The sequence below is a fragment of the Dendrobates tinctorius genome, unplaced genomic scaffold (assembly GCF_039654945.1).
Source record: "Dendrobates tinctorius isolate UK_male_01 unplaced genomic scaffold, ASM3965494v1 ptg000086l, whole genome shotgun sequence".
Lineage (NCBI taxonomy): Eukaryota > Metazoa > Chordata > Amphibia > Anura > Dendrobatidae > Dendrobates > Dendrobates tinctorius.
This window is the reverse complement of record NW_027361754.1, coordinates 22191525-22215571: the sequence shown is the minus strand read 5'-3', so window position 1 is coordinate 22215571 and position 24047 is coordinate 22191525. Positions and strand designations below refer to the sequence as shown.

The 24047-nt window shown below is 44.3% G+C and overlaps 1 protein-coding gene across 4 annotated transcripts in view; it reads left to right on the top strand.

Moving 5' to 3' along the window:
* POU2AF2 (POU class 2 homeobox associating factor 2) overlaps window positions 1–24047 on the top strand; it is a 144737-nt gene that overhangs the window by 11447 nt on the left and 109243 nt on the right. Inside the window, exon 1 of one of the 4 annotated variants that reach the window (XM_073585169.1) lies at window positions 6020–6072. The exons of 2 other annotated variants lie outside the window; for them this stretch is intronic. In XM_073585169.1, coding sequence (XP_073441270.1) covers window positions 6057–6072 — 16 coding nt within the window. In that variant the 5' untranslated portion in view covers window positions 6020–6056. Of the gene's footprint in view, window positions 1–6019; window positions 6073–9201; window positions 9357–24047 lie in introns of those variants that run through there. One more of the 4 variants, XM_073585170.1, reaches the window with a different exon arrangement.

Sequence of the window (24047 nt, the reverse complement as noted above, 5' to 3'; positions counted from 1 at the left end):
CCACTACAGCATCGCCCGCTAAACTAAGGTGCTCTGAGGCTGGGGGACACCGCCTGGAGCCAGTACAGCCTGAAAGGAGCACCAATAGTACCACGAATTTAGCGTCAGTGAGTCCATTAGTATGGGCCCAAAATCGATGGATGGACCGTATGCTGCCTGGTAGACACGGCCTCTCGGGTAACCACGATGCCTGAAACATACTTTAAAAGACACTTCCCAGAAGCCATAAGGCCTGAATGGAGGTCAGTGACCAAGTTGACGACCGCCAATCAACTGCCTATCCAGAATGCCGTTTGGATTGGCTAATGCTCCTGTTACTTTTCAGCGACTCATGGAACGATGTGTGGGAGATCTAAACTTTGAGGCTACTCTCATCTACCTGGATGATATAACTGTGTTCACCCCCACGTTCGAAGAGCACTTACAGCGCCTTGAGCAAGTGCTAAGCCGACTCCAGAAACATGGGCTGCGAGTGAAAACATCTAAATGTCACCTGTTCCGCACCCAGATTGAGTACCTGGGGCATGTGGTTTCTGCAGAAGGAGTACGTCTGTCCCGTGAGAAGATTGTGGCAGTGCAAGACTGGCCTACCCTGAGAACCGTAAAGGATGTTCAAGCCTTCATAGGGCTGACTGGGTATTATTGACAGTTCGTGAAATACTTCACCCACATTGTGAATCCGTTACTAGAACTGTTGAAAGGAGTACCGACAGGAGCAAAAAATCAGAAGATTCGGTGGGGAGAGAGCTAGAGGAAAACGTTCCAAGTCTTGAAAATGGCTCTGAAAGAAGCCCTGGTCCTGGCCTACGCTGATTTTTCTCAACCCTTCATTCTACATACAGATGGGAGCTCACATGGGCTCGGAGCCGTACTGTCGCAGATGCAAGGTGGAAAAGAGAGGGTGATTGCTTATGCAAGTTGTTCCCTCCATGACTCTGAATGGAATCCAAACAACTACAGCTCATTCAAACTAGAATTGTTGGCACTGGTATGGGCCATGACAGAAAAGTTTGCGGAATAGCTATCTGGGTCTGAGGTACTGGTGCGCACAGACAACAACCCACTGGCCCACTTGGAGAACACAAAGTTAGGGGCTCTGGAGCAGCGCTGGGTCACTAGAAATCCTCAGTAAGCAAAGAAAGGAGTATAACCGGCAGTCACTGAGAGAAGTCTGCTCGCTTATGTAGTTCCAGTCACTACCACCACTCCTCTAATTATCTTCTGCAGCTGTTGGGTTATCATCATGTTGACCAGCACCACTACCAGCAGTATCCACCAGAGGGAGCCTTGCCTCAAAAGTCGGATCAAGAGAGCTCACAACAGCAGAGGTAGCAGTCCTTCTGCTGGATTGTTGCCCTCCTACGGCCCCCTCCACGTCTCCTGGTGTACTGGCCTGTCTTCTGGTAGCACCTCCAGCCTCTGAACACTACGTTGACAGACACAGCAAACCTTCTTGCCACAGCTCGCATTGATGTGCCATCCTGGATGAGCTACACTACCTGAGCCATTGTGTGGGTTGTAGAGTCCATCTCATTCTACCACGAGTGTGAAAGCACACCCAACATTCAAAAGTGACCAAAACATCAGCCAGAAAGCATTGGCACTGAGATGTGGTCTGTGGTCCCCACCTGCTGAACCACTCCTTTATTGAGGATGTCTAGATAATTGCCAATAATTTCCATCTGTTGTCTATTCCATTTGCACAACAGCATGTGAAATTGATTGTCAATCAGTATTGCAGAGAGAGATAGAGAGAAGAAAAACCGTTAATACATCTGCTGTCTTCTGTAAAATCACTGCAGGAGCTGACAGGAAAGGAGAGATGGATTACATACAGTAAATCCATATAGAATAAGTAGGTATATAGATTTCAGTGACAAATACAATTAGTATAGTGTGTGTGCAAATTTCTGGACATGTAATTAATGAATAAAAGATTATTGTACAGAAAAAAATGGCTATGCAGACAGCTGAGGGTTGATGCTAATAGCATAGAAAGGGGCCATGATGGATCCTGGCCCCCCTGGCTAAAAATATCAGATCTCAGCTGCCAAAAAAAAGGATGCGACCATCTCGGCTGAACTGGCATTTTCCCATGCTACAGAGTTCAGCGCAGGTCAGGCTGTGAGGGAGCGCAGACTCATTGATGCCAGCGCTAGTCACTGAGGCTGCGCTGACAGCATCTCCTCATTCACCAGTGTTTTTTCAGTCAGGACGGTCGCATCTTAGCACCGTCCAGGTTGAAAAATGTATATCCCCAGATATGGATTATGATGTAGGACACAACGACGAACAGGTATGTTATATTGTTGCTTTTTATTTTTTTATTACAGGAGAACGAGGGCTTCGTATGGATTAGGTGTGGTTGTACATATGGTTTAATTAAGAATAATAAAGGAGTCTGTGTCTTTATTTCAATTAAAGGATTTTTTAATGGGTGTTTGTGTTTTCTTTCCAATTTGACTATGGGGTTAGTAATTGGGGAGTCTTATTGATGCCTCTCCACTACTAGCCTTGGGGCTTGATGTCACCTGAAAGGTGACATCAACCTCCCAACTATTACCCCATATGCCACCGCTACAGGGCAGTGGGAAGAGCAAGGCTATGTGCCAGAATTGGCACACCTTAGTGATGCGCCTTTTCTGGGACAGCTGAGAGATGATGTTTTTAGCTGGGAGGGTCACTATCCATGGCCCCTTCCTAGGCTATTAACATCAGCCCTCAGCTGTCTGCATAGCCATTACTGGCTATTAATTATAGGGGGACACCACATCATTTTTTTCCATACAATAAGCTTTTATTTATTAAATACATATCCAGTATTTTGCACACACACTATACTAATTGTATTTGTCACTGAAATCTATATATCTACCCATTCTATATGGATTTACTCCTGCAGAAACCGGCTATTCTTCTACCTATCTCTCTATGAAATATAAATACATATATATATTTATGTCACCGACACACAAACACACACACAAATATATATATATATATATATATATATATAGATATATATATATATATATATACACATATACAGGGTGGTCCATTTATATGTATACACCTAAATAAAATGGGAATGGTTGGTGATATCAGCTTCCTGTTTGTGGCACATTAGTATATGGGAGGGGGGAACTTTTCAAGATGAGTGGTGACCATGGCGTCCATTTTGAAGTCAGCCATTTTGGATGCAACGTTATTTCTTTTCAGTGGGAAGCGTGTCATCAAACTTATTGAGATTTTCACAAGAAAAACAATGATGTGCTTGGTTTTAACGTAACTTTATTCTTTCATGAGTTACTTACAAGTTTATGACCACTTATAAAATGTGTTCAAAGTGTTGCTCATTGTGTTGGATTGTCAATGCAACCCTCTTCTCTCACTCTTGACACACTGATAACACCGCAGAAGAAATGCTAGTCTATGGGGATCAGATTCCTGTCATGATCCAGTGTGGGATCTGGCGGTATTAATTGCACTGGGTGAACTTTTTTTACTTTGGAAAGTTCCCAGGTGTCTTGACTGTCCCCGGTGGTGGTTAGCAGTATTGCACTTTAGGTTTTTGTGCACTTAATTAGGGATAAGGTGTGACACCCTATAAAGGTGTGCTAGGGGGTGCAATCACTGCCTGTGATATTGTGAGTTTGTGTTCACTCTGAGTTTGGAGAGCCTGGATGAAGGATGGAGCTGGTGAGGAGTCCTGCGCAGCTTAGCCAGGGGGGAAGAGTGTCAGCTATGGTGTCTGGACGAAGGGCTGGCATGGCGTGGTGGAGTCGCAGTGATGGTGTCAGCGGGAAGTGTCTGCATGGGCTGGTGGAGTGGCGACTATGGAGAGTGGCACTCACCATGTGGGACTTGGCCGCTGAGCTGGACTCAAGCATGCTCGACTTCGTGTCAGCAGCTGAACTCATCCTTGGGACTCTGGTTCTAAGCAGCTGCAACTGGTTTTGGACTCTGCTCCAAGGCTGCACTAAGGTGAAGGATCCTGTTATGGTGAAGGATCCAGGTGGAGGAGAAGATGCACTCAGGTGGAGGGCTCTGTTGCTGGGAGCGCACGCAACAGAGCAAAGCTAAGTGGTGTTTCCCCTCTATTGTCTCTTTCCTCATGTGTGTTATTAGTGCAGTGGTGGGATTAGTTTCCGCACTGACCTATTCCCTAGTGAGGGTTTAGGGTCAGGGCGAGCTAGGGCGTTGAGGTACGTGTGCGGCGCCCGGTGCGAAACCGGCATAGGGAACGTTAGGAGTGCAGGGACACTGGCTCAGGGGAGCTCAGGAGGTCTCCAATTCCCTTTTCCCTATTGCAGGGCCCACCATTGTTAATGTTTCCCAGGTCCCCCTTATTATTTAAATTCGCCATACTGGAGGCGGGGTTTCCAGAATGTTTATTAATGTGTAATACCTAAATTCGCCAGGTGGAGGCGGCGTATCCACCTGCACGTATTATTATTTAAATGCGCCCCACTGGAGGCGGTGTATCCAGGGTCACGTGTGTTATGGGTCCGCCTTGCGGTAACATCTGTGTCCTGACACACGTGATCATGACATTATCACAGGCCATACAGTTTTTTTTTTTTTTTTCTGGTGAGCTTTGGCCATGTGGAGACCGCTGAGTAATTGCTGCCGGGCCTCACTGATGGGAGTGGCAAGGTGTTTAGAGCCGCTGCAGCAGCAGTTATCACGGTCTGGGGCCTCTGCTCAGATAACCAGAGGGAAAAAAAAAATGGCGGCTTTGGCAAATTGCGGGTCTGGCAAAAGCCCCTAGAGTCGCTGCTGGGGAGCGGGACTTGCTCTCGCACGGGGAGGTACCCAGGCAGGTGGGAGGAATGGTGCCCCACGGAGCTGCCTGGTATTCCTCGAGGTGAAGGGGTACATCCCTGTGGTGAGCAGACTTGGTGTGTAGTCGCTGCTGGGGAGCGGGACTTGTTCATACAGGGGACGCACCCAGGCAGGTGGGAGGAATGGTGCCCCACGGAGCTGCCTGGTATTCCCCGAGGTGAAGGGGTACATCCCTGTGGTGAGCAGACTAGGTGTGTAGTCGCTGCTGGGGAGCGGGACTTGTTCATACAGGGGACGCACCCAGGCAGGTGGGAGGAATGGTGCCCCACGGAGCTGCCTGGTATTCCCCGAGGTGAAGGGGTACGTCCCTGTAGGGAGCAGATTGGTGTATAGTCTGCGGGGCTCATGCCAAATCTTCAATGCCGCCCCCTCCTGGTCGTGTGGAGGCGACCAGCGAGAGTATATTTCCTCCATTTCCCGGTCCCCTTCTCCCCCTGGTGTGTGCAGCAGGTGTGCTGTGGGGGAGTAGGGACAAATCTCAAACCTCGCCATTAAACCAACCCTAGGAGGCGCAGTCCTCATGGTGAAAGGGTTGGAGGGTGGTGTCCCTTGGTGAATAGTGGGGGTGTGAGTGTGGTGACACAGGGGGACGCCTCTGTTGTAAGGTCCTGAATGAGTTCACCAATTTTTTGACAAACTAATGTGTGTAATAAACGTTCAGGTCCGGACCTGTGTGTGAACAAGCGTGTATGTGTGCCACCAAATAACATCTTGTGGAAGTGTGTTGTGGAGCCTGATCAGCTCATAACAAACAAACATACACATACATAAACTCGTTCCCCAGGTCGGCACTGTGGAGATGAGTGGTGCCTCCAAAATGAACTTTATTGCCAATACCAGCGGTGCGTTTGTCATAAACCTGAAGTGTCAGGGAATGGTGGGGTGAACTCAGGGTCTGGGCGTCCCCGCTGTAGGTGTTTTCCTAATGAGGGGTGGTCTTGAGGGTCCAGAGGCCCCTCATTAAGGAGGGGGTACTGTCATGATCCAGTGTGGGATCTGGCGGTATTAATTGCACTGGGTGAACTTTTTTTACTTTGGAAAGTTCCCAGGTGTCTTGACTGTCCCCGGTGGTGGTTAGCAGTATTGCACTTTAGGTTTTTGTGCACTTAATTATGGATCAGGTGTGACACCCTATAAAGGTGTGCTCAGGGGGTGCAATCACTGCCTGTGATATTGTGAGTTTGTGTTCACTCTGAGTTTGGAGAGCCTGGATGAAGGATGGAGCTGGTGAGGAGTCCTGCGCAGCTTAGCCAGGGGGGGAAGAGTGTCAGCTATGGTGTCTGGACGAAGGGCTGGCATGGCGTGGTGGAGTCGCAGTGATGGTGTCAGCGGGAAGTGTCTGCATGGGCTGGTGGAGTGGCGACTATGGAGAGTGGCACTCACCATGTGGGACTTGGCCGCTGAGCTGGACTCAAGCATGCTCGACTTCGTGTCAGCAGCTGAACTCATCCTTGGGACTCTGGTTCTAAGCAGCTGCAACTGGTTTTGGACTCTGCTCCAAGGCTGCACTAAGGTGAAGGATCCTGTTATGGTGAAGGATCCAGGTGGAGGAGAAGATGCACTCAGGTGGAGGGCTCTGTTGCTGGGAGCGCACGCAACAGAGCAAAGCTAAGTGGTGTTTCCCCTGTATTGTCTCTTTCCTCATGTGTGTTATTAGTGCAGTGGTGGGATTAGTTTCCGCACTGACCTATAACCTAGTGAGGGTTTAGGGTCAGGGCGAGCTAGGGCGTTGAGGTACGCGTGCGGCGCCCGGTGCGAAACCGGCATAGGGAACGTTAGGAGTGCAGGGACACTGGCTCAGGGGAGCTCAGGAGGTCTCCAATTCCCCTTTCCCTATTGCAGGGCCCACCATTGTTAATGTTTCCCAGGTCCCCCTTATTTAAATTCGCCATACTGGAGGCGGGGTTTCCAGAATGTTTATTAACGTGCAATACCTAAATTCGCCAGGTGGAGGCGGCGTATCCACCTGCACGTATTATTATTTAAATGCGCCCCACTGGAGGCGGTGTATCCAGGGTCACGTGTGTTATGGGTCCGCCTTGTGGTAACATCTGTGTCCTGACACACGTGATCATGACAATTCCTTTAAATCAAAAACTGTCAGTCCTGCTAAAAAAAATGCCAAAAAAGACATAGTTTGAACATACTCTAATATGGGTTTTTATAGTTTTTAAAGACTTTTTTTATTTAATACATTATTTTTTATGGATTTTATATTTTATTTTGCATTATGCTTCAGATATCTTCTCCCCTATCATTTGCCATGATTGATGCTGAAAGTTTAAATAGAGAAGGTCAGTGTCTAGGATACTGCTGTCTTTAGCCCAGCTTCATTCCTGGAGTGATTTCTTCTTCTACAGCCCATGAAGCATCATGTGGTTTCCTCTTTCTACAACCTGTGTGAGCTGCCCTCCCTAATCACTTGAATGCTTTACCCCCTCTCCTATCTCATCTACTGAGTACAATCTTTTTTATGCTGCAATCTCTGACCTCCAAGAGATGTTAGGGGGAAAGCAGAGTAAGGATCTCTGATTAATTTGTGTTGTATATTGCAGACCAGCTAGCTAACATTTCAACACTATTTTTCTATTTCATAGACTACAGGGCTCCAAGGAAAAAGTAAAACAGGTCCAATATTCTAGTGATTTCTAGACATTGCCATAATTCCATATACTGCTATAGTAACCCATATAACACCACTGTATAGTGTCAAGATAGTACTGCTGTATACCGCCCATATTATACTATCACATAGTGCCAAGATAATAAGTACTGCTGCATGCTGCCCATATAATACCATCACTTAATGCCAAGATGGTATTTTATGGGCAGTGTACAGCAATACTATCACTTAATGCCAAGATAGTACTGCTGTATACCGCCCATATTATACTATCTTGGCATTAAGTGATAGTATTGCTGTACACTGCCCATAAAATACCATCTTGGCATTAAGTGATGGTATTATATGGGCGGCATGCAGCAGTACTTATTATCTTGGCACTATGTGATAGTATAATATGGGCGGTATACAGCAGTACTATCACATAGTGCCAAGATAATAAGTACTGCTGCATGCCGCCCATTTAATGCCAAGATAGTATTGCTGTACACTGCCCATATAATACCATCACTTAATGCCAAGATAGTACTGCTGTATATCCCCCATATAACACCATCACACAGTGCCAATATAGTACTGTTGAATACCACCCGTACAATACCATCACATAATGCCAAGATAGTACTGCTGTATACCGCCTATATAATACCATCACTTAATGACGCCAAGAAAGTATTGATGTAAACCGCCCATATAATACCATCACATAGTGCCAAGATAGTACTGCTGTACACTGCCCATATAATACCATCACTTAATGCCAAGATAGTACTGCTGTATATCGCCCATATAACACCATCATACAGTGCCTCAATAATAAGTAGTATTAAAATATTACTCCCTTAAATTGCACACATAATACTGTCATAGTGATCACACATATGCTGTAAAATACTGTAATTCAACTAAAATAATACTGTCATATACAGCTGAGTAAAAGCGCACATTTTTGCTACTGTAAATGTAAAGGTCATAAAAGGAGTGTAAAGATTGAAGATGTAATAGTTCTCTGTAAGATCTGTTGAGTGTTAATATGCATCAACGGGTAAAAGTAGAGAATCGCAATATGGTATTGCGGAACTAAGGAGGACTGTCCAGGCTTGGGGCTGCAGTACACTAAAAATGACCATAGACTTGTGAATATTCACAGAGTGCAGTCAGGACTTTCCAGTGTTGACACCTGACTGCAAGTATTTGATTTGCATACATGGGGTCACATGCCGACTAGACGTGCCCGGCCTAACTCAATACACGTGAATTGAGCGAAGCTGGATAATTCTAGTTGGAATGTGGACAGAAGTGTGCAAATCGCCTACTTATGGTCACATGACCGTCCACTTGCGGTGTCGGATAACCCTGACAGTGTGCACTGAGTATACTTAGAGTGACTGCAGACTGGAGCCTCTACAACCCCTTTTAGAATAGTGAGTTCATGCTTTCTCTTCATGAGCCAGTATTAGGATGTATGGGATTTTGTCAACTTTAGTCTAGAAGGAAAGTAAAAATTAAGTGGAAAACCCCAAAAAACTGTTTTATGCAGTAGCGCAATGGCATAGTTATACGGTAGTTTATTGTCCGGTGTGTGATAATGCATGGCTTGTTAAGACATATACACGATAGCTCGGGATCACAGTCTACTCTGACAATGCAAATCATGGAGACATACAAGCAAAAGAGGATTTGCATGTAAACAAATAAGGGAAAAAGTCATTTTGGACTCTCTGCAAACTGGGAAAATGTCCCTTTCTCTCCACCTTTGTACTTGGCAATGTGATCACACCATATCCACATTCAATTCCCTCCCGGGCTGTCGAGAGGACTCATGCTGACGACTGACACTGAGATAAAGCAGCAGGACTGGAAGCTGGTTGCAAAAAAATGGAGACAGGTTAGTATGTAATAGGGTGCGCAAGATGTGCACATGACGCGAGCTTCACCTCTGAAATCAGCTCGTTACATAGATGTCTGGGAAATATGGTTTTATCAGCATTAAGCATTGTTCCTATATATGTGCTGTTTTTATCAATTCTTTACACGTCTGATCAATAGATGGAGCAGACAACGGTAATAATAATTGTATGGCTTGTTAGGACATGGCTTTTATTGTACATCACAAATATATGTGGATTAATGGGTTTGTCCTTTTCCCATGAAACAAAATGTATCAAGAACCCTGCGAAGAGTAGACTTACAGTTTTTGATATGTTCTAGGCTCTATTTAGCATTGTTGATCAGTGAGGGTCCAAGTCCTCTAGAATTGGTAATGGCAAGGGTCTAAAGCTTGAGCATGACCAGAATGATGTACAGGCTAAATTAAATGTCTATGGGTCCACCCATAGCTCTGGTCATGCTTGAGCATAATTGGGGCACTTTTACCCCTTGACTTGAGAGGTCAATGGAGGTCCTGGAAATTAAACTGCAAGAGATGGTTGAAATTGGACAAACTACAGATGGTCATGCTCAACAGGCCTTGCATGTAATGTCCCAACAAGTTGAGTCCACCAAATAGTGAGTCTGGTTCTGCAGCAGCACTACTTTCTGGCTATATGGTGGGAGATGTATTGTGAAACCTACTAAGAGTAGCTAAACTTTTAAAAAGGTTTTACTTTGTTGATGACCCTATTTAGCATTGTTGATCAGTGAGGGTCCTTGTACTTCAGAAATGCTAAAGCCAGGTAGGGGTCCTAGTTCTCATGAATTGCTCAAGCCTAAAGCTTGAGCATGGTCAGAATGATGTACAGGCTCAAAGGAAAGACTATGGGACCACATATTGCTCTGGTCACGCTTGAGAATAAACTGTGCGTGTTTATCTCTTGGCTTGAAAGATCAATTAGGGTTCTGGATATTAAAATGAAAGGGATGGTTGAGCTTGGACAACCTACAGATCGAGGTCCTGGTCAGGAAACCTTCACGGATCTCTCAAATCAAAAGGCTGAAGCACTTCAGTTCGAGTGACTGATTAAAGTCTCCAGACATGGACATTTTCATTAAAATGCAAGAAAAGGTCCAGTTTGGACATTTTCCTGTCTTATTAATGCCCTGATCCTGAGGTGACAATAGATGATCATACTCAATAGGCCTACCAATAAGTTGGGTCCTCCAAACAGTGATTCTCACATTGCATCATATCGGCTTTGTGGCTCCAGTGGGAGCATGATAGATAGATAGATAGATAGATAGATACAGTATAATCTCTTTCAGAAGGTCTGAATAGAACTGAGCTTCTGGGTCAGAGCAGAGAGTGTCTTTCTTGGCCATGAGGTCCATACAGGGTCAACCAACATCAGTCAAATATTGTCAGAAGATATGGTCGCCTGGGTTTACTAGTTCTCTGATTTGACAATTTTCAAGATCATGATAAGAGTGAGGAAGGCAAGAAGCCCACTGTCACCCGAGAGCACACGTCCCCATGGAGTTGGCACTGGTCCACCAGTGTCCATTTAAGCCAATGAAAGGCAATTGATATACATACAGTAGGTACGGAAAGTATTCAGACCCCTTTAAATTTTTCACTGTTTCATTTCAGCCATTTGGTAAATTCAAAAATTCATTTTTTCTCATTAATGTACACTCTGCACCCCATCTTGACTGAAAAAAACAGAAATGTAGAAAGTTTTGCAAATATATTAAAAGAAAAACTTAAATATCACATGGTCATAAGTATTCAGACCCTTTGCTCAGTATTGAGTAGAAACACCCTTTTGAGCTAGTACTGCCATGAGTCTTGGGGAAGAATGGGGATCCTCTGCCATTCTTCCTTGCAGATCCTCTCCAGTTCCATCAGGTTGGATGGTGAACGTTGATGGACAGCCATTTTCAGGTCTCTCCAGAGATGCTCAATTGGGTTTAGGTCAGGGCTCTGGCTGGCCCAGTCAAGAATGGTCACAGAGTTGTTCTGAAGCCACTCCTTTATTATTTTAGCTGTGTGCTTAGGGTCATTGTCTTGTTGGAAGGTGAACCTTTGGCCAAGTCTGAGGCAACATGTAATGCTTCGTTTTTTCTTGACCTATGTATCAGTTTTTTTGTTTTATTTTAGGCTTTGCGTAGTTATTGGTTGTCATTAGTTTTTGTGTAATTTTAGGCTTTTTTGTTGATAATGGTGATCTGTAGTTTTAGTATTTTTGTGTAGTTTAAGGCTTTTTGTAGTTATTGGTGATCTGTTTTGTGTAGATCTAGGTTTTTTGGTAGAAATATTTGTATTTCCATGCGTTACATGTATCTACCTAAAAGCTTTGTCACACTGTATGAATGACTTGGACAAAGTCATGTTTTTGACACGGTTCTTTTCATGGTTTTTGGTGAGGTTTTGACAGTGGAAACTCATTAAAAAAAGTCTGTTGCTACACACCACTTTATAATTAAAACCCTCATGAAAAATGTGTGAAAACCACTATTCTTACAGTAGCTGTTAAGAACTAATACTTTAATACTTTGACGCAGATGTAACCCTTCACGATCACCTACGGTAAAAAATAGATGTAGGTGCTTGCTGGGATTCGTGCAGTGCCGCAATTTGTCTACAGTCGGTGGGCTCACTGCGCTCGGGACCATCGGAGTCTTGCAAGCTTTGGAATTCCAGTGATGAGTGATGACTCTGACAGGCAACATTATTGGCAACTTATTCGCTCAGGTCTTGATAATGTTAACCCTGTGTTATCTTCTACATGCCACTATCAATAGTGATCGTAACATTTAGAAGTTTGAGAGGGAGGGGGATCCTTCTCTCACCCCTTCAGCACAGCCACGATGTGATCACAGGTGCCTAGGATTGTCATGGCAGAAAGACGTCAAATTATGACCTGTTAGACCCAGCCAGCAGCAGGGTCTAACAGGTGATCTGCCAGTGTAAAGCTGGCAGTTCTCATGAATTGCAAAATATACGTATTGCAATGCATGAGACCAGTGATCAGAGGAATAAAAGTTGAAGTCCCATACGGCGACTAAGTGAAATAGTAAATAAGTTTACATTTTTAAACTATTTAAAAAATCACAAAATAAATTAAAAGCGCTGAAAAAAATATTAAACCAATTAATTTTATATTTATGTAAAAATGAAAAAAATTTAAAAAAAGGACACACATATATGGTATCGCCACGTCCGGAGCGACCTGACCTACGAAACCATCACACTAGTTAACTTCTTCAATGAACATTGTAAAAAAGAAAAAAAAACTATGCTTTTTCATCATATTGTCGAACAAATAGTGGATCAAAAAGACAAATATAAATAAATTTAATATCACTGAAAACATAATCTTGTCCTGCAAAAATAAAGCTGCCATACAGAACCATCAGCAGAAAAATAAAAAAAAAGGTTATAGCTTTCAGAGTATAGAGGTGTAAAAACAATTGTTCTTTCTATAAAATAGTTTTTATTGTGTAAAAGCTGCAAAATATTAAAGGTATAAATGTGGTATCACTGTAATTGTACTAAACCAAAGAATAAAGCTGCTTTATCACTTTTACCACATGGTGAATGGCATAAAAAAAAGCCGGATTACTTACCGGTAATGCTCTTTTAATGAGTCCACGACAGCACCCACTGGAGGTATCGGATCCGCCCATTTGGAACAGGAAACCCTACAGGAAAGATAAAAGGGGCGGTCCGCCTTTCCTCCTCAGTTTTACGTTTCAGAGTACCAGAAGGACCGCCAAGGATTAGGCAATGTTCTCTTATTTTAACATCTTTCTTATCCATTATTTGGTTAATATACTTTAACTATTGATATCTTTAGGGGGGGGAGTGAGCGGGTGCTGTCGTGGACTCATTAAAAGAGCATTACCGGTAAGTAATCCGGCTTTTTACTCCGCCACGACAGCACCCACTGGAGAGATTCCAGAGACCATCACCTGGGTGGGACCACTGTGACAAGGATAGTCCTGCCAAAGCTTAAGTCAGAGGTGGATGAAAGATCAAGTCTGTAGTGCTTATAGAAGGTAGAAGGGGATGACCAAACTGCCGCCTTACATATAGTTTCAATCGGAACATCTCCCTTTTCCGCCCAAGAGGTTGCCATTGCCCTGGTGGAATGCGCCCTGATGTTCCCTGGAGGATCTTCGTTTTTTGCGGAGTAGGCTAAACGAATGGCCTCTCTGATCCACCGGGAAATGGTGCTCTTCGTGACTCCATACCCCTTCTTACAGCCCTGAAATGAAACAAATAGGGCCCTGCTCTGCCTCCAACTGTTGGACCTCTCAATACATTTTAGGACAGGTCTTTTGACGTCCAGAGTATGGAACTTCTGCTCTTCCGGAGTAGAGGGATTTTTATAGAAGGTTGGGAGGAGTATCTCCTGAGATCTATGGTATTTTGTTGCCACTTTTGGCAGGTAGGCAGGGTCTGGTTTTAATACTAATCTGTCTTGGTATTCTTGGAAAAAAGGTGGATCTATTGACAAGGCCTGAATATCACCCACTCTTCTAGCTGAGGTCAGTGATACTAAGAGGGCCATTTTAAGTGCTAAGTATTTGAAGGGTATTGTGTCGATCGGCTCAAAGGGGTCTACCGTTAGGGCGTCTAAGACCAGATTTAGATCCCATGTAGGGACGGCGGGTATGTGGATTGGAGCTATTCGTTCACATGCTGTAATAAAACGAGTTATCCACTTGTTGCCTGCTATATTATGGCCATATAGTGCTCCTAATGCCGATATTTGTACTCTCAGTGTATTTACTGCTAAGCCTAAGTTTTTCCCCTTCTGCAGAAATTCCAAGATTGGGATTATCGGAACTTCTGTTGCATGAGGTACTGTATGGAATTGAAGAAATTTTTTCCATATTCTAGTGTAAATTTGGGTTGTGGACTGTTTTCTACTTTGTAGTAGTATAGTAATTAAGGACTCCGAGAATCCTCTTGTCCTCAATAACTGCCTCTCAAATTCCACGCCGTCAAGTGCAAGCTGAGCACTTGAGGGTGGAAAAAGGGGCCTTGGGAGAGTAGATTGGCAGTCGGAAGGACCCAAGGATCTGTTATCGACATAATCTGCAGCCACGAAAACCACGGTCTTTTTGGCCAGAATGGTGCTATTAAGATTATTCTCGCTTTGTCGTCTCTGATCTTCCGAATTACTTGAGGTAGGAGGATCAATGGAGGGAACGCATACGCTAGGTTGAAATTCCATGGAACTAGAAAGGCATCCAGTATGTTTGGGTGATCTGACGGAGATAGGGAGGCAAAAGTTTTTATCTGCCTGTTCTCTCTTGTGGCGAAAAGATCCACCTCGGGTTGTCCCCATGCGGCTACTATGTCCCTGAAGACCTTCCGATTGAGGCACCACTCTCCTTGTCGTAGAGTGTGACGGCTTAGGAAGTCTGCCTTTTGATTGCTCTCGCCTCTTATATGAAGGGCCGAGAGGGACAAAAAATAGTTTTCTGCTAAGTTTAAAATTCTTGCCGCTGAAGACATCAGAGTCTCTGATCGAGTTCCTCCTTGTCTGTTTATATATGCCACTGTGGTGGTATTGTCCGACAGGATCCTTACATGCTTCTGTTGGAGCTGCGGAAGGAAGTTGTATAGAACATAGAACACTGCAGTCAGTTCTTTTAAATTAGATGAATAATCACATTCCTCTTTACTCCACCTTCCCTGATAAAACCCATTCTCTATGTGGGCTCCCCAGCCCTAGGGACTGGCATCGGTGGTTACGATACAGGATGGAACTATAACCCATGGAACTCCTGAACATAAATGATCATCGTCTAACCACCACTCTAGGGAAGTCAAGACTTCTTGTGACAGGGTTATTTTGCTCTGTAAATGACCACTGTCGCTTATCCTCCTAGAGGATCTGGTGTTGTAGCGTACGGACATGGTACTGGGCCCACCGGACTGCCGGGGTGCAAGAATTTAGTGATCCTAATAGTGACATTGCTCCTCTTAAGGATACACGTGGTTTATCTATAGCTGCTTGTATTTTTTGTTTTGTGAGGATGATTTTTACCTGGGGTAGTAGACATCTCTGGGTCAAGGAATCTAGTTGAAATCCTAGAAATGTCTGGAGAGATTGCGGATCGAGTCTGGACTTTTGGATATTGATGATCCAGCCAAGGCTCTGAAAAGAGGAGATTGCGTCAGTCACGCGTTCAGTACATTGTTTGACTGAATTCCCAATTACTAGGAAGTCGTCTAGATATGGCACAATTAGTGTGTCCTTTTGGCGAAGGTAGGCCATCACTTCTGCCATCACCTTGGTAAATATTCTTGGTGCCGTGGAAAGCCCGAAGGGTATGGCCGCGTATTGGAAATGATGAATCCTTCCCTCGACTTCCACTGCGACTCTTAGGTATTTCTGGAATCTGTTGTGTATAGGGAGATGATAATAAGCATCTTTTAAATCAATCCCTGCCATTACGCAATTTGGGAAAAGAAGCTTTATAGTGGATCTGATTGATTCCATTTTGAACTTATAATTTTTTATAAATGAATTTAGCTTCTTTAAATTAATAATGGTTCTAAATGTACCGTCTGGTTTAGACACCAAAAACAGGGGAGAGTAAAAGCCTCTACCCTGTTCCTCAGGGACGTCAACTAAAACTTTTTTAGCTAGCAGGACTCGAATCTCGTCTTCGAGAGCCTTTTGCTGAAGTGAGGAATTAAGGCGAGTTATAACAAAGAACTCATAGGGGATCCGAAGGAATTCAATCTTTATTCCTTCCTTGATTATATTCAAAATCCATGGGTTTAACGTAATCTGTTCCCACTTGGTAAAAAAAAATTTTAATCTACCCCCAACTGGTGGGTCTAAACTTTTAATTTTTTTCTCTCCTATATGTTGGCCCTCTGAAGATGGTACCCTTCTGCTTTTCGTCTTTCGTGGCCCATCTCGTTCTGTCCGATTGCCTTCTTCTCCCGAATGGCCGTCTTTTAAAGGTTTTCCTATAAAACGGAATGGGAGAATCACTGAAGGCCTTTTTCCTTTCTCTTGCCTTGGCGAGAATTTCGTCTAAGGCTTTTCCGAAGAGGAACTCACCCTCGCATGGGGTTGCACTAATTTTGGATTTTGACTGTGCATCCCCTTTCCAGCTCTTTATCCACAGCGCGCGTCTGGCGTTATTCACCAGGGCTGCCGACCTTGCTGCCAGTCTTAGGGTGTCCGCTGAAGCGTCTGCCATAAAGGCAGCTGCCTCTCTTATCAACGGGATGGCTGCACGCAGTTTCTCCCTTGACACTCTTTGCTCAATCTGCTGGTCTAATTGATCTAGCCATACCAGCATTGACCTAGCAGTACATGTGCTGGCTATTGCGGGTTTAAATACCCCGGTGGTGGATTCCCAGGACCTTTTGAGCGAAGATTCAGCCTTTCGGTCCAATGGGTCTGCTAACAATCCTGCGTCCTCGACCGGGATCGAGGTTTGTTTGGAAGTGGAGGATATGACAGCGTCCACCTTTGGTATTTTAGTCCATTTTAATAGATCTTCATCAGTGAACGGATACTTCCGTTTTGAAGCGGATGGGAGAAAACCCCTCTGGTCGTGTTTTTCCCACTCTCTTTTGATGAGATCTTTAATTGCCGGTATCACTGGAAATGATCTCCTCTTTTTCTCTGCCAATCCCGCAAACATAATGTCCTGCGTGGTCTGGGCTCCCCTTTCCTCTTCACACCCCATAGTATTTCTAACCGCTTTTACCAGGTTATCTACGCTGTCCAGTGGAAAACATGCGCGTCCTTCCACCTCCGAGGATGATGATGAGGACATGGATGCGGAGCCTGAGATTAACTCCTGTTCTTCCTCTGACTCTGAACTAACAATGACCTGTTTTCTATGACTGGACTCTGCGGGAGTGCTGGCGCGGTTGATGGCTTGTATTTCCTCCCTAATTATGGCTCGGATATCCTTAGAAGATATCGTCGACCCCTGCCTGGTCTCTTTAATGCATTGTTTGCAGAGTTTTTTGGGGTAGGAGTCAGGGAGAGGCTCTGAACATAATGCGCATTCTTTATGTTTTGTTTTTCCTTTTTTCTTTGACTGAAGTGGGAGGTCAAAGGTAAAGAGAGGGGGGAGGGGGGGGGGAGGAGAGGAGGTTAGCTTAATAGGTAGAGCATCTGCTTTGCACACTCACCCAGTGAAGCTTAATACCGGTTCGGATGGCTGAGACGGTTTGGATTGGGTTTCTGCTGCCTAGCTCCTGCGGGCAGTCTCTGTCCTGGTGCTGCGGTCCCTGGTGGAGTTGCCCCCAGCTGAATCCCCTGCTGGGGTCTGCGACTCTGCGGGGGACGACATGTTCCAACGTTGCAGCGCTGCAGCGCTGTTTTATCTGTACACTTATCGTACCCCCGGAAGTCACCCTGTCACAGGGCGCATGCGCCGCGTCATCGCCATCTTACCCCGGAAGTTCAACCATTACTTCCGGGGTATAGGAGCGTCAGGCGCCGGCCTGCTCCCGCGCCACCGCTATTGACACGCGCGGCTCGCGCGCTCATGGCCTCACCATCCACGTTATACCCCCACCGATGGGGGGGGGGGATCCCCCGGATGCCAGACCAGCCCCGCTCCCTGGTAAGACCGGGCGGCCCTCCCCGGACCCGGCCATTACCACTATGCCACCAGACGAGGGGGGAGCCGTCAAACGGAGTCTCCCCCGACGCTGCTTCCGGACCGCAGCCCCTGCCGTTCCCGAAGAGACCGCACAGGCGGATGCATGGCCCAGGTAAGATCCTGCAGGATCCTGCTCCATTTGGAACAGGAAACCAAAACTGAGGAGGAAAGGCGGACCGCCCCTTTTATCTTTCCTGTAGGGTTTCCTGTTCCAAATGGGCGGATCCGATACCTCCAGTGGGTGCTGTCGTGGCGAAGAGTAAAATTCTAAATTGCAATTGTTTGTTCATTCTGCCTTCCAAAAATCTGAATAAATAGTGATCAAAAAACATCATGTGCCCAGAAATAGTATCAATAAAAACATCAACTCATCCCCCAAAAAACCAAGCCATCATATGACTCTGTCAGCAGAAATATGGAAAAATTATAGCTCTCAAAATATGATGATGTTTTAGTGTGTGACAGCAGCCAAGCATAATAAAGTATAAATCTGGTATCGCTGTAATCGCATCAGAATGAAGAACAAAGTTGCTTAATCACTTATACCGCACGAGAAATGGCGTAAAAATGAAACCAATTTTTCACCTGCTGTTGATTTTTTCATTCTACCTCCCAAAGATCGCAGTAAGGCTCTGGGCACATTTATCCTGCGCTCTATGCTGAGCACTTGCATTAGAGTAAATCTCTGAAATACAGGAATCAGACGGAACCCCCAGCGAAAGATTACCTATAATAAGGCAGATGGAGGCACTATGGACTCTGTCTGGCCTGTGATCTGGTGGTGTCCGTCTTTTTAGGTAAGCATAAAAGTGCCTTCAGCCACAGCCAGATGGAGTCCCAGAGTAACTCTGCTGCCTAATTATAGTGAATGGATCCCTCAGGGGGGTTTCCTCTGTCACGTCACTCAGAGATTTAGATGGAAACCCCGATGTAAGTGCTTAGCGTAGAACGCAGGATAAATATAATCCCAAATGTTATGTAAAATGTAAATATTTTCTTTCTTAAATGCCCAATGGTATAAATTCTATGACACATCTGTGGTGTCAATCTGATAACTGTGTAATGATAGCTGCATCATTGTAAGTATATTATGATGTAATCTGCCATGTGTAATGTATAATGTAGGATGTGAACGAGTAAGGCATAGTGTATAAGATAAGTAGTATAGAATGTAGATATTTACCCATAGGATAAGATAGGATAGAGTTAATGTTTGGGACTAGCACATAGTGGAAGGGACTTAGGCTGTGTTCACACACAGCGTTTTTTACCGCGGTTTTCACTATAAAACCGCTAAAAATAAGCTGCACAGTCATTTCTATGCATTTTGCAGTTTTTGTGCACATTGATGCGTTTTTTACCGCGAAAAAAACGCATCGCGGTAAAAAACGCAGCATGCTCATTAATTTTGCGGATTTTTCCGCGGTTTTGGCTTCTCCCATGCATTTAGAAACCGCTGCGGTAAAAAACGCATCAAAACCGCGCAAAAACCGCTTCGGAAAAATAGGTGCTGTTTCCTGGAAGGGATTCAGGTTTTTGTGCAGAAATTTTCTGCAACGTGTGCACTTAGCCTAAGTGTTAGGGAAACAGACCACTTCCTGTAGTTAGTTTGTTAAAGTTAAAGTTTGAGTTCAAATTCGAGTAAGAGGCGCAGAGCAGCCTTTAAGGGGTTGTCCAGTCCAAATCAATAAGACTGTAGTCACTCTGAGTGACTGCAGACTTATGAATCCCTCAGTGCATGCACTGTGCACTGCAGGGATTTGCTGGTTTCTGAGCTAGGACCGGAGGGTATGTATAAGTTATACATATTATGGCCACAGCCCATTCAGCGGGCGCAGCCTCACTCTATACACTGTTGGATGAGTCACTAGACAGAGTACGGCCTTGCTCTACAGAAGTGTATGGAGCAAGGCCACGCCCACTAGATAGATTTGTCAGGGAGTATGTATAACTCATATGTAATGTCCAATCCCATCTCATAAACCGGCAAATCCCTGGAGTGCACAGTGCATAGCTGGGGGGATTCAGAAGTCTGCAGTCACACAGAGTGACTGCAGGCTATCGATTTGGATCAGATAACCCTTTTAAGGGTGAACCAGAGTGAGAGGAGACTAGTGACAGGGGAATAGCGAGATCCTGAAGTAACAAATGAGACAGAGCATTCTTCCAGAAAAAGGTCCTTGGTTAGGACCCAGAGTAACGAACACACCAAGCTTGCAAACACCAAAGGTAACAGACATAAATAGGACTGTGTACATGGAACCAGTGAGGGTCCCAAGCAGTCGATAAAGAAAACGGACGCAGGACCACTAAGCGAGTAGAGACACTTGCTGATCAGGACTCTAGTACAGAAGCTGTGTTGTGATGAAGTAGGACGAAACTGTGTTTCACCGGCCCTGGGCCCTGGAATATACAGAAGATGGACACTCTGTGAATGTGAATGCTTCATACTGTAAAGGAAGCATCCATAGGACTTTGTACCCACTACACCTTGTACGTTACCCTTTCCAAGTTACCGTTCAGTAAAGACTTTATTTTTGAACGGAAGTCTCCTTTATTGAACTGTGGAACATACGGTCCTGACCAGCCAATACCACAGGCTACAAGTGACCTGCACAGGCATAAGGCCCTTACAACAAGAGTACAAACACCCAGCCAGGACCCACACTTGTAACACACCGGGGCGTAAAGTGCCTCGCCGGCGGCTACCGCTCAGCGCCACACTACAACTGCACCCCTTGATGACTTTTGGTAATTGAGATGTTTAGTTTGTAAAATGGAGTCATTACGGGGGGTTCTGCTGTTCTGGGACTTCAGGGGCTTTGCCAATGTGACATGGCACACGCAAACCATAACAGCAAAATCGGTACTCCAATAAGGCACCTCTTCCCTTCTGAGCTTTGCACTGTACCTCAAAAGCAGTTTTCGACCATTTATGTGGTATTAGGTACTCAGGAGAGATTGCATAACAAATTGTACTATTCATTTTCTTCTATTATCCCTTTTGAAAAATAAATATATATATATATATATATATATATATATATATATATATATATACAGTATATATGTGTGTGTGTATATATATATATATATATATATATATATATATATATATATATATATATATATATATATTATAGTGAGGTGCCAAGGGGAGAGGTACTAGAAAACAGGTATATTTCTCCCCGTTTCATTTCATATGTCTCCCTGTACTGATGATGAAGCCAGTTTATTTCGTCCTGGTTTCCTTAGTGATCAGCATGGAAAGGACTGGTAGCTCCCCCTCCACTTATTCAATCCAGGTTTTGGTTTCCTGACTGGTCCAGCTGATATAATCAGGAGGAGCTGGGATCTCTCAGTCTCTCATCTGCTGAGCTGGGAGCTGACACAGTAAGATTACATGGACTTCTTTGCTGTTATATAGGTTTATTTTGTAGTTAGCCTGCTATTGTTAGTGGCCAGACGGCCTTAGATGTTTTATTTCATGTTTGGCATGTGTAACATTGAATAACAAGTGTGTACAATAAATATGCCGTGTCCATATTCATGTGGAACTTGCTAGTCTGCTGAAGTGACTTCATAGCCACATGCTTGTGCCAAAGCAAAGATCCCAGCTGAGCTATCTATTCCCCACAAATGGTGTTTCGAATGTGGGCACTTGTGGCTGCTGGACTGTGACTGCAGAGAAAACGCTGTGTATGTCCTGGCTGAAAGCTTTTGCGCTTTTGAAGAGCCAAGAGTCCAGTAATATGGAGGAACTAGTGAAGCAGTTATTGCAAGCAAATGTGCAACAACAGCAGACTAATACTTGCTTCCAGAAGGCTCTGGAGCAGCAACACCAGATGCAGCAAGAGCAGTTGGAGGCAATAAAACAGGCCTTGGTTCGGCAACCCCGAGATGAGGGAGACCGTGCACAAAGCGCTGCTAGTGCGCAGAAAGCCGTACAGAAGACTTTGCTTAAAATCACCGCAGACGATGATGTGGAAGCATACCTCACTGTGTTTGAACGCATTGCAGAACGTGAGCACTTACCACTGGACTGGCTACGTCGATGGTGCCGTCAGCAACGATTTGGATTTCTGGATCACGGAGTGAACTACTTATATGATGGACTACTTGCTAGAGATGGGGTGCACCTTACGAAGACTGGAAAACATGTATTTGGAAGTCGCCTTGCTACACTTGTAAGAAGAGCTTTAAACTAGAACAACATGGGAAGGGAAGCAAAAGACCAGAAAAAGCCATACACCTGACAAATGCTATTGAGAACTCTGCTATTAGAAGTGGAAAGGAAGAACAAAGACGAAAGAATCTAATCAATAAAAATATTGGAGAAAGAGAAACCAAACACCAACTAAAATGTTTCTATACTAATGCACAAAGCATGGGCAACAAACAAGGAGAATTGGAACTACTAACACAGGAAAAGAAATATGATGTCATTGGAATCACTGAAACTTGGTGGGACGATACACATGATTGGAATACAAGACTAGAAGGATACAACTTATTTGCAAGAAACAGACTTGATAAACGAGGAGGGGGTGTCGCATTGTATGTTAGAAACGCGTATATCTGCACAGAGATTGAAGCTTCAGAGACGGGGAGTCCTGTGGAAACTGTTTGGGTAAGAATACAAGGACAGAACAATGGAAAGGACACCATTGTAGGCATTTACTACAGGCAGCCTGTGCAAGCTGAAGATATGGATGAACTCTTTATGCATCAAATGGCCAAGTTCTCCAAAAAATATGACATAGTTGTCATGGGAGATTTCAACTATCCAGAAATTTGTTGGGAATCTCTCTCTCAGGCAAAACTAACAGGTCAAGGAAATTCTTATCCTCTCTTGCTGACAACTTTATCTTCCAAAAGGTAAGGGAGAAAACAAGGGGAACTGCTACCTTGGATCTAATCCTTATAAACAGGGAGGAAATGGTTGAGGAGGTAAAAGTGGCTGGGACCCTAGGAGGTAGCGACCATGCTATTTTAGAATTTTGGATAACTAGAGGTGGAAGACCTGTGAAGACTCAGACATCAAGGTTAGATTTCAGAAAGGCAGATTTTAAGGGATTCAGAAAGAGAGAATTGGAGGGATCCAATGGCTGGATATCCTTAAAGACAAAAATGTCCAGGAAGGATGGGAAATCTTGAAAAATGAAATTCTCAAAGCACAGTTGTTAACAATTCCGAAAAGAGGGAAGAATAGGAAGCATTTGAGGAAACCAGGATGGATGAACACAGAACTTAAGCACATGCTAAAAAGGAAGAAAAAAATGTTTATAAAATGGAAGGAGGGAGGCATATCTAAAGAAGAATATAATGCGGTCTGCAGAACCTGCAGAGCACAAATCAGATTAGCTAAAGCTGAAAATGAATTGAGGCTTGCAAGAGATGTCAAAAGCAATAATAAAGGATTTTGGGGATATGTCAAAAGTAAAAGAAAAGTCAAAGATGCTATAGGATTTTTACAGGATGAAAATGATGAAATGGTAAGACAGGATGTTGAGAAGGCTGAACTTTTAAATTCCTATTTTGCATGTGTTTTCTCTCAGAAAGGAAATGTAACATCAACTGTTATTCACTGTCCTATTAAGGGAATAGAAGAATCCAGGATATCTATAAACAGAAAGATAGTGAGGAAACACTTAGCTAACCTAAATGAATTCAAGTCTCCAGGTCCAGATGAATTACACCCCAGAGTACTGAAGGAGATAGCAGAAGAAATTTTTGAACCCCTCTCCATAATCTTTGAAAATTCTTGGAGAACAGGAGAAGTGCCAGAAGACTGGAGAAGAGCAAATGTTGTTCCTATCTTCAAAAAGGGGAAGAAGGTGGACCCAAGCAACTATAGGCCGGTGAGTCTGACTTCTATACCAGGAAAGATCTTTGAACAAATTATTAAACAACATGTATGTCAATACCTGGATAAGAATGAAGTGATTAAACAGAGTCAGCATGGGTTTGTAACTAATAAGTCATGTCAGACTAACTTAATTTCCTTCTATGACGGTATCACTGATTGGGTGGATCAAGGAAA